The sequence below is a fragment of the Sander vitreus genome, chromosome 16, assembly GCF_031162955.1.
Source record: "Sander vitreus isolate 19-12246 chromosome 16, sanVit1, whole genome shotgun sequence".
Lineage (NCBI taxonomy): Eukaryota > Metazoa > Chordata > Actinopteri > Perciformes > Percidae > Sander > Sander vitreus.
Genome location: NC_135870.1, coordinates 20513168 through 20525019, shown reverse-complemented (window position 1 = coordinate 20525019; position 11852 = coordinate 20513168). Strand labels below are relative to the sequence as shown.

Below are 11852 nucleotides of genomic sequence, written 5' to 3'. Positions count from 1 at the left end.
CTAATACAAATTCTCAGCAGCTGAAGTGCAGCAGCAGCAACACATTTGAAGTCCTGTTAAGTGAGGATATGTAACCTTTGCTTAACAGCACTCACTGTGGCCACAAGTGGTAATTACAGTATACATGGTGCCTTCACTTCTTTTGTCAGTTAAAGATGTCATCATTATGGGTCATGATTGATTGTTTTGAATGTGCGGCTTCTGACTTTAAAGGACAAATCCGGCGCAAAATTAATCTAGGGGTTAATAACACATTACCGAGTCGTACCGAGTCGACCGTTCTCTGGGATATGTTTTCATGCTAATCAAATGTGACCAGTTTTATCGCAAACCACTAATTAGCTTATAACGCACTGACTACATCAGGGCACAGATAAAGTAAAAAGAAATTGCTATTTCTATACCACTAACAAGGCTCAAAATAGCACCACACTTCCACACTAGCATAATGAGGGTCCCTACATGTAAACCAAAGCATAAGCATAAACTTAAAACTCTCCTCTTTGATAAAGCTTATATTTAGGGAGTGAGGAGTTGCAGCGTTCAGACAAACCGGCGGGGGAGGGTGTGTGTCTGCAGATGCAGCACCCCTTCTCTTCTCTTCTCTTCATAGTCGTCAGATTAATCTACCATATAATCAATAATATAATCAAAGTAGAGGGAGGCAGGCCAGTGCAGCCCAATCCGGCAGGGGAGAGTTCTAGCCCGACCAGGCTCCTCTCCTTAACCTGTCTCCCTTAATTATGCTCTAATAGTTTTAGACTGCCAGGGGACTTCCTTTGACACACTGAGCTTTTCTCTCTCTCTCTTTCCATCTGTGTGCATCCTTGTCCCAGAAATGCTTGTTACTAACTTAGCTTTGGGGAGCTTATTCCACGGAGTCATTATGTTTTTTTTTCACCCAGCATGTTTCCTTGGCTTAGGGTGGCACCTAAATCATGGTTGCAGCTGTCCCGGTGGTCCTGCTCTGCGCCCTGCTATGCCCTGTTACACCCTGCTACGTCCTGCAGTGCCCTGCTACGACCTGCTGCGTCCTGCTACGCCCTGCTACGTCCTGCTATGCCCTGCTATGCTCTGCTGTGCCCTGCTATGTCCTGTAACGCCCTGCGGTGCCCTGCTATGCCATGAACTACTACAACTACTATTTCTGGTCATTGTTCCATTATATTTATTGTTACTATTATTGTTACTGTTCATCACACCCCCAACCGACATCATCAGACACCGCCTACCAAGAGCCTGGGTCTGTCTGAGGTTTCTCATCACTGAGGTTTCTTACTGAAAGGAGTTTTTCCTCGCCACTGTCGCATTAAATGCTTGCTCTTGGGGGAATTACTGAAATTGATGGGTTTTGGAAATTATACAGTGTGGTCTAAAACTACTTTATCTGTAAAGTGTCCTGAGATAACTCTTGTTATGATTTGATACTATACATAAAATTGAATTGAATTGAAAATTGAATTGGTTGTCAAAAAAAGTAATTGTAAGTATGTCGAAAAAAGTCATAGTATAGTATGTCGAAAAAAGTGATAAAAAAAAGTCATAGTATAGTATTTTGAAAAAAGTCATAGTATAGTATGTTGAAAAAAGTGATAAACAAGTCATAGTATAGCATGTGGAAAAGACTGATAAAAAGTCATAGTATACTATGTCGAAAAAAGTGATAAAAAAAGTCATAGTATAGTATGTTGAAAAAAGTGGTAAAAAAAGTCATAGTATGATATGTTGAAAAAAGTGATAAAAAAAGTCAGTATAGTATAGTATGTTGAAAAAGTGATAAACAAGTCATAGTATGTGGAAAAGACTGATAAAAAGTCATAGTATAGTATGTCGAAAAAAGTGATAAAAAAGTCATAGTATAGTATGGCGAAAAAAGTCATAGTATAGTATGTCGAAAAATGGCATAGTATAGTATGTTGAAAAAAGTGATAAAAAGTAATAGTATAGTATGTCGAAAAAAGTCATAGTATAGATATGTTGAAAAAAGTGAATAAAAAGTAATAGTATAGTATGTCGAAAACAGTCATAGTATAGTATGTTGAAAAAAGTGATAAACAAGTCATAGTATAGCATGTGGAAAAAAGTAATTAAAGAGTAATAGTATAGTATGTCGAAAAGAAAGTGATCGAAAAAAGTCATAGTATGATATGTTGAAAAAAGTGATAAAAAAAGTCAGTATAGTATGTTGAAAAAGTGATAAACAAGTCATAGTATGTGGAAAAGACTGATAAAAAGTCATAGTATAGTATGTTTTGAAAAATTTATTAAAAAGTAATAGTATAGTATGTCGAAAACAGTCATAGTATAGTATGTTGAAAAAAATGATAAAAAAGTCAATGTATAGTATGTCGAAATCAGTCATAGTATGATATGTTGAAAAAAGTGATTAAAAAGTCATAGTATAGTATGTCGAAAAAAGTCATAGTATATATTGAAAAAAGTGATAAAAAAGTCATAGTATAATATGTCGAAAAAAGTGGTAAAAGAGTCATAGTATAGTATGTTGAAAAAAGTCATAGTATGATATGTTGAAAAAAGTGATAAAAAAAGTCATAGTATAGTATGTTGAAAAAGTGATAAAAAGTCATAGTATAGTATGTCGAAAAATGGCATAGTATAGTATGTTGAAAAAAGTGATAAAAAAGTCATAGTATAGTATGGCGAAAAAAGTCATAGTATGATATGTTGAAAAAAATGAATAAAGAGTAATAGTATAGTATGTCGAAAAATGGCATAGTATGAGTATGTTGAAAAAAATTATAAAAAAGTCATAGTATAGTATGTTGAAAAAAGTGATTAAAGAGTAATAGTATAGTATGTCGAAAACAGTCATAGTATAGTACGTCGAAAAAAGTCATAGAATAGTATGTTGAAAAAAGTGATAAAAAAGTCATAGAATAGTATGTTGAAAAGAGTGATAAAAAGTCATAGAATAGTATGTTGAAAAATTTGATAAAAAAGTCATAGTATGTCGAAAACAGTCATAGTACAGTATGTTGAAAAAAGTGATTAAAGAGTAATAGTATAGTATGTCGAAAACAGTCATAGTATAGTATGTTGAAAAAAGTGATAAAAAAGTCAATGTATAGTATGGCGTAAAAAGTCATAGTATAGTATGTTGAAAAAAGTGCTAAAAAGTCATAGTATAGTATGTTGAAAAAAGTCATAGTATAGTATGTTGAAAAAAGTCATAGTATAGTATGTTGAAAAAAGTCATAGTATGATATGCTGAAAAAAGTAGTAAAAAAGTCATAGTATAGTATGTTGAAAAAAGTGATAAAAAAGTCATAGTATAGTATGTCGAAAAAAGTCATACTATAGTATGTTGAAAAAAGTGATAAAAAAGTCATAGTATAGTATGTTGAAAAAAGTCATAGTATAGTATGTCAAAAAAAAGTGATAAACAAGTCATAGTATAGTATGTCGAAAAAAGTCATAGTATGATATGCTGAAAAAAGTGGTAAAAAAGTCATAGTATAGTACGTCGAAAAAAGTGATAAACAAGTCATAGTATAGTATGTCGAAAAAAGTCATAGTATAGTATGTCGAAAAAAGTCATAGTAAAGTGTGTTGAAAAAAGTGATTAAAAAGTCATAGTATAGTATGTCGAAAAAAGTTATAGTATGATATGTTGAAAAAAGTGAATAAAGAGTAACAGTATAGTATGTCGAAAACAGTCATAGTACAGTATGTTGAAAAAAGTGATTAAAGAGTAATAGTATAGTATGTCGAAAGCAGTCATAGTATGTTGAAAAGAGTGATAAAAAGTCATAGTATAGTATGTTGAAATAAGTGATAAAAAAAGTCATAGTATGTCGAAAAAAGTCATAGTATATGTTGAAAAAAGTGATAAAAAGTCATAGTATAGTATGTCGAAAAACATGAGTCATAGTATAGTATGTCGAAATAAGTGATAAAAAAGTCATAGTATGTCGTAAAAAGTCATAGTATAGTATGTCGAAAAAAGTCATAGTATAATATGTCGAATAAAGTGATAAAAAGTAATAGTATAGTATGTCAAAAAAAAGTGATAAACAAGTCATAGTATAGTATGTCGAAAAAAGTCATAGTATAGTATGTTGATAAAAGTGATTAAAGAGTAATAGTATAGTATGTTGAAAAAAGTCATAGTATAGTATGTCGGAAAAAAGTGATAAAAAAGTCATAGTATAGTATGTCGAAATAAGTGATAAAAAAGTCATAGTATGTCGAAAAAAGTCATAGTATAGTATGTCGAAAAAAGTGATAAAAAAAGTCATAGTATAGTATGTCGAAAAAAGTGGTAAAAAAGTCACAGTATAGTATGTCGAAAAAAGTCATAGTATAGTATGTCGGAAAAAGTGATAAAAAGTCATAGTATAGTATGTTGAAAAAAGTGATAAACAAGTCATAGTATAGTATGTCGAAAACAGTCATAGTATAGTATGTCGAAAAAAGTGATAAAAAAGTCATTGTATAGTATGGCGAAAAAATTCATAGTATAGTATGTCGGAAATGTGGAAATAAGTCATATTATATAGTATGTTGAAAACAATAGTATATAGTATAGTATTTCTAAAAAAGCCATAGTATGTCAATCTCATAATGTGCCCTTTAATGTATTCTTCTAGTTTACAGCATGTATTAATGCACAAACACAGAATATATACACAGGATATATTTTATTGAGATAAAAAGAACACTACATTAAAACTATCTTGTTACTATCTATACTTTATTACTATTGAAATCAAAACTTTGTCATAAAAAACATTCAACAAATACAAAACATAATTTAAACAAAAAAAACTTAAAATGTGCAGAATTCAACATAATATTGCATAAATGAAGGTCATTACATTGTAAACAGAAGCAGCAGTAAAAGAGATCACATTTTACTCAAAATGATAACTAAATGGTAATTAAAATGGGATAGCAGCCATTGTGTAAACTTTTCTTCCTAAAACTGACTTTCAATCCAGTTTCCAATCCAGAAAAGGGAAATATTTCCAAAATGAAAACACAGATGATAGCAAAAGCAAATAAAAAAACAAACAAACACAAAGACAGTACCAAAACTAAAAATACATTTTCTTTTCCATAACATCTCATACTTTAGGACATGATTAGTACCAAATTAACAAATTGTGAATCCATACAGCTCAGTGCAGCAACCTAGTGGACAGCAAGCCTAACTGCAACCTTACAATCAGCAGCTCCACAAGAAAAAAAAAAAAAAAACTCAATTAAAATATTTATTTGTGGCCGTTATTTAAGAATACTGGGATTATGTTTTCAGCATAAACTAAAATATGTCTCAATTCAAGATTGAAGCAGACTGTTAGAAATGTCTTTAGGGGTCCACCAACCCTTTTATACTAAAAGCAATCACCTTCAATAACTAGAATAATGCCTCTAAAACCTATTAAATCCACTTTTTACCACATATTATGCATCATGTATAATATAGCAAACAATACTGTTAACTTCATGAATTAATGTGTTTGATTGGTCTACATCTAAAACAGTGTAATGACTTCTACCTCTAAATGTTCTAAGTCTAAGTGGATGATGATATTCATGTGTGATACATAGTTCAAATAAACACCAAATAAAAGCCAACTGGGACTTTCAGTATGTATTATGCACTGTATCAATCATTTAATTAGAGTAACATATCAAAAACTGCAGTGGAACAATATACAACAAGTTAATGCAGCAATAACATTTTTTTTTCATTTTATATTTCTGTAAATATGAAGATATTACTGGCAATGGACACACTTTTAAACAAATAATTCCCTTGAATGTTTAAAACTTCAAAAATAATTATCCAGCATCTCTCCAGGTCCCGTATCCTTTCCATGCTTGATGTAAAATAGAGACGTCATGACACTTATCACACTGACAGTAAAGTACAAAATCATCTGTCTGTTCAACATCCTTAACTTGTGCTGCAACAACTGAGGCACAACATGTCATAAATGATACTCAAAAGTGGATTTTCCTGTTTGAAACTATACAATTTCTGGCATTGGTACAGTAGGAAGTCAGAAAACTAGCCAACAATCCTAAGTTGTACAGCATCTTGAGGCCAGCATCTCTTATAAGTGGAAAACCTCTCACTCCCCAGGTTGATTTAAAAGAGCCTTTTCAACTTTTAACAAGTACAACCAACAGAAATTAGAATAAGGATATGTGTTTTCAGCTAAATCCAACAACGCCGATGCCATGTCTAATTTTAGAAACAAACAAACGAACAAACTGCCAGGTTACACAGCAACAAAGTCCTGATCCATAACCATGGCTGACATGGTTGGCACTGAAACCTCCGATTTGCAAAAAGTGGCTTCACAATAAGGCTCAATCAAGCAGCAGAGTTAGAGTCTGTTAAAGCGGCAGAGAGGTGACAGCTGGCTAGCACAGGCGTTAACAGACAAAGATAATTTGTGTTTGGTGGTGATTAATGGTGGATCTGTCATTGGAATGTTGACGATTTAGAAATCACTCCACAATGAATGCACAATACATTAAATGTCACTATTTTAAATGGACAGTGGAATAACAGTGGTAACATACTGAGGGTGAAAAGTGACACTGATAACAATATACGTTAGAGTGTAATACAGCCTGTGGTTGAGCTTTGGTTGACTTTTCCTTGAGTGTTCCATCATAGGACGAGGATGGATATAGTGATATAGAGTTCAGGGGCCAAGAAAGCATTATGATGAAGTCTCGGCCCCTTATCAGGGCTTGGGCAGATGAACTGATAGCACGCAAGCCTCTGCAAAACGATATGTCAAAGCTTTAAAGGGTCACTCCATAAGCACTTAAAGACAGTTACTAAAGATTGGCATTACACTGCAGGTAAGTGAACAGGATTCTGATACATTTCCATAATACCGGAAAAAAAAAAATCAAAGAAACAAATCCATTATTGGCACTCGGGAACGTCCCTTTTTCAAAATTTGTTATTTTACAGATCCATCTCAGTCTCCATCTATGGAAACCCAAATTGTATGTTTTGTTTTGTTTTTCCCGTTATTATTTAGTGACAGTTTCCTCATCCTTGTGACTGAAAAAAATAAAAAAATAAGGATTCTCAGCCAACATTTCTCTTCAACTAAGCTGAACAAACATGTCTCAATATTAATCTTTCAGCATCATCTTCTAAGTGCCATTCTGGTCTAGTGCCAGAAATGTTTTCTCCGGTAATTCAAATATCTTAAAGTTGTTTTCAAACGGCGACGAACATGTTTGCCCAGAGGCGATCGATACCAGATCAGCGTTAGATGTTGTTGGTAAGTGGTGACTTCTAAACATCGATGGCCACCCCGTGTTTGGTGGAGATCACGTCCCTGGTTCCCGTCAGATACATCAGCACAGAGCACAGGTGAGGAAGCGTCGCCGTGGTGCTGACGTACAGCCAGTAAGGGAGCGGCGCCGTGTTGCCGAATGGGCACACCCACAGGCCGCGGCGCACGGCATCCCGGACGTGGTGCGTCGCCATGGAAATGAAAATCATCCACGGCAAGGAGCACCACGCATCTTTGAGGCGTCCGATCCACATGAGGAAGCGGAGGGAGAGACAGAGGACGGGGATGAGAGAGGAACAGTGCAGAGGAGGACGCTGAGGGAGCGAGACAGCAGCCTGGAAGAAAGTGGGAGAGGGAATTACCCCTAAGTATGTTTGCAAGATAAATAATATCGACATTGAAAGTGAAATAATATCATTACACAATCCACAAATAGTATTACTGCAAGCCATTTGCTGCAGAATTATGTGTCACGTCTCACTACTGATAAGCAATTTGCTTGATTTCTGCCAGATTTTTTTAAAGGCACTGCTCACCACACAATTTCCCATGTAATCAGTTTATAGCATATATATATTTCAAAAAAAGGGTTTCCCTCATCCGATTGCTACTTATTCAGCTCAGTTCTTCCAAATATCAATTCAGCAGTCAATGTTTTGTGCCATGTTGAAAACAGAAAGAGCTAAACACGTAATGACTGCTCTGTGAAATGTTGAGTTTTAACTTGTCGTCTGCCCCCTTGTTCAGATGTTCTTCGATATGAAACGAAAGTGGTCATGAGGTCAATTAAAATGTGTTAAGTGAACACAGTATGTCAAAAGTGGTCCAAATCTGCAAGATGGCATGCCAGGTATGTAGCTTTTGTAACTGTCCTTTGATAACATCTCAAGAAGAAATTGGTTGAAAAATAATACATACTCCAAAAGAAGAGTCATTTAAATAATCTACGGTCACTGAGGATACTGGACTTTTAAATTTACAATTTATCTACACACTCTGGTCTTGTTTTCTTATCCTTGGGCTGCTTTCAGGGGAAATTATATCTTAAGCGAAGCAAAAAAAACAAAAAAAGCTTGTTTAGTGTAAATATGGAATATTCCTACAATTAAAGACGGATGGTGCCAGACAAACACATCATTGCACAATATTTAATAAAAGGGTAAACACTGACGGCCTCTTTACTCATTGCAAACCTGGACTGACTACAAGATGTTAAAAAAAACTGATCAACATTACAGAGTAAATTTACTCTTTATTTCATTTTTATTTTGCACAATTCTGGCACACAAAGAAAAGTGGAATTACCCGTTCTCTAAAATGAATATGAATTAGTTATACACTCTTGCTCACTCTGCAAATTTGCCATGTTTGGTACATTTTTTCATCTTATCAAATATGTGAGAGTCGTCAGTAAGGGTGCAGTTCTTACCTTGAGTGACAGGGATCCAGCCATATAGAAGTGGTCCAGGTCTATGATTGATGCCAGGAGACCGGCAAGCAGCACCTCATACAGATCGCTCTTTTTCCTTAGTCCGATAACAACTGCCCATGACCACAGCCCCACCAATCCGTGCGTGGAGTTGTCTAAGGCAGCGCGCAGCCACAGGTGGTTCTGGATGACAGACAGCTGGAGAGCGTGGTCCGCCACCACACAGAACATACCAAGTCCTGCAGACGCCAGCAGAGAGGCGGAGCTGAATGTCTGTAGGAGAGCCTGAGCTTTCTCCGTCTCCACAGCCAGGCTGAGAGGTACTGGAGCACCTTCTCCCCCGAGGCCCACCCTCAATAACGGGGATGAGGCGGGGGAGGAGTCCAGCTTGGAGTAGAATCCTTGCATGTTGACAGATGGCTGTGGGGGCCAATCGCCACTGAAGGTCAGCAAGAGTCAGGTAGACTGGAGAAGAAAGGAAGGGAGAAGGAGTTAGGATTACTTTTTTGGGCCGGTGTATTAACAACGCATATGCAAATAGTACGTTCCAGGTAAACAAGCAGTTCTTTATAATAAAATGAAATCCTGGTAAGATGTGTACCTCTGTATAATGTTCTGTTTGAGTCTATCACAGTACAGTACCTGCGACTTAAACACCTCCTCATTTTAAGAAAGAAATATGTATTGTTTTGATATCATTCAATGAATGAATGAGGAATGAGACCCCCCTGAGGTTTTGGCAATGCTTTTTCAACGTAAAATAAAGCCACACTAGAGCGCTGCTTACTGTGCTCCAATGCTGCAACACAACAAGCGCCTGGCCGCTACGGAAACTAAAACTTGCGCATGTTAAATTTGGAACCCATGATCAGATTTGAAACCAAATCCTCCAAACGATTCCAATAAAGAAACGATTCCACTGGAATCTTAATTTTTGAAACAATTCCAAGTAGGAATCAGTTCTCGATGCCCAACCCTCGTTAATACCATAGACTGTAAAAAAAGCAGGTTCCTACAGATTATATGAATAAAGCTTCTCAGTATGACGGTATTTTAGTGCCACTTCTCCATTATACTAACTCTGCTTGGTACACATAATGTATGCAATAGGGCTGCACGATATGAGGAAAATATCTAATTGCAATTACTTTGACTGATATTGCGATTGCGATATGATTTACAATATTGGAGGGAATGATCAATTTCGTATCATTATTCTCATTTTCATTGAAAAATATTCAAATGAAATTGTTTATAGTGCGATTTTTGCGAGGACTTAGTCTGTTGGATACGATTTGTAGGCTGGGACGTCTCGGCAGCACCACAATACTTAATTCAGAATGGTTTGACAAATATTTTGCCTTTAACAAATATTGCCCCCCCACCTGCGATTTGGATATTGCACTAGTCCATACTGCGATTTGGATACATTTGCAATTCATTGTGAAACCCTAGTTTTAACTATTTGACCAGACTGAGCATTACAGACATGACAGTGGGGCTTAACCCTCCCCAATAATAAAAAGCACAAAGTATCACATTCGAAAACATGTACATCAGCTAGATTTTGCTGAAGCATTGCAGCACCACAATTAGCAACAAAAAAAAAGACCCTTAAAAAACCCTGCATACACATACAGTCCTAACCTGAAGGTTATCCTGCATTCGAATATAAGAAACTGTTAAAGTCAAAAAGCCTGAGGCAGCATTTCCGTAACTACAAACACAGCGTGTTCATCTGAGAGACCACTGTTCATGTCTCGCCTTTTGAACCCAGAGGGAATATTAAAAATAGGTCTCTGTCTCTGATGCAATTGACTGAAATGTAGGACAGAGTCAATTGGCAGTCTATCTGAATAGTGTAGTTATCTGTTACATCAGCATCTCGTTACAAGTCGCTGATGGAACAGCAGTCTCGCTTTTAATTTTTTTGTTTTTTCTTCTAACGTTATGCCCCTAGTATGACATTTTAATTAGCTAACGCTAGCTAACGTTAGTTGTCACCTGCTTTCAGCTCCAGGTTATCTGTTGTACGACAGGAAGGCTAACTGTGTTTAACGTCACTTAACGTTATATCCGACTGACATTCACAAGTCAACGTTAGACTGTTTAAAAAGAAAGACATGTTGGATAACCTTATCTTACCTCGCTACAATAACATCACTGACGATGACAGCTAGCTAGGAGCTAACTGGCTAACAGTGACAGTGAAGATGCTGCTTTGTGTAGGCGGACAGCAGCTGTCACGATTAGCTCAGCAATAACTGCAGTGGATTTCACAACATGGCACTCTTTGTTTGCAATTAACATGTGTAATTCAGTTGTATATTGGCTAATTCATATGTCTTTTGAGTCATTTTTGATCGACCGGCTTATGAATATAACGACACTTACCCCATTGCCCTGCATTGGTTATCCGACCGCCAGGCTTCTTCTTCTTTTTGTTTCCGGCAGACTAAACGCATCTATGGCGTATTGCTGCCCTCCACTGTTCTCTAATCGCTATTCACAACTTAATTAAAAGTAATTATCTATATCTTTTTATATACTCCAATATGTCGCAGGTACTCCATCAGTTTCTTCTATTTGTTCCAACTGTCCAAATTCGATAAAGTGCGTAAAGTAAAAACAGTTTTTCCAGTTGCACCCAGTTCTCTGAACAGTTTCTTCCTCTGACGAGAGTACTTCCTGCACTGCAATAATACATGCTTCAATGTTTCCTTGTCTCCACATTCACACTTTCCATCAGGATGTCCACTAATCAGAGCCAGCCCACTCCTCAGCCCACAATGCCCAAGCCTCAATCTGGATAAAACTACTGCATCTCTTCTCTTACATCTATAATCACATCTTTCTTTCTCTACCATTCATTGTACTGAATAATACGTTCTCCCCTTCCTTTCACAATCCCATGAATTTTGCCAAATTTCTTTTACTGACCTATTAATTACTTCTGCGTAATCTGGTGACCCATACTGCACATTAATTTGAACTCTTTCCTCCTGCACTGCTTTCTTTGCCACCTCATCTGCCTCCTCATTACCCTCCACACCCATGTGCGCCGGAACCCACAGAAACCCCACCTCATACCCTGCTTTATGAATTCTACTCAACACCTGCATAATTTC

General features: G+C 36.1%; 1 protein-coding gene across 2 annotated transcripts; it reads right to left on the bottom strand.

Moving 5' to 3' along the window:
• Positions 1-4646: 4646 nt before the first annotated feature.
• Positions 4647-11194, bottom strand: tmem267 (transmembrane protein 267). Of its 2 annotated transcripts, none has more exons than XM_078271787.1 (3): positions 11119-11194; positions 8725-9189; positions 4647-7630 (listed from the first exon to the last, which is right to left on the bottom strand). In XM_078271787.1, the coding sequence occupies exons 2-3, from the start codon at positions 9130-9132 to the stop codon at positions 7295-7297; spliced, it is 744 nt and encodes a 247-aa protein (XP_078127913.1). In that variant the 5' UTR covers positions 9133-9189; positions 11119-11194; the 3' UTR covers positions 4647-7294. The 2 variants fall into 2 exon arrangements, with proteins under 2 accessions (XP_078127913.1, XP_078127914.1); XM_078271788.1 differs by lacking the exon at positions 11119-11194 and adding an exon at positions 10870-11060.
• Positions 11195-11852: the final 658 nt, after the last annotated feature.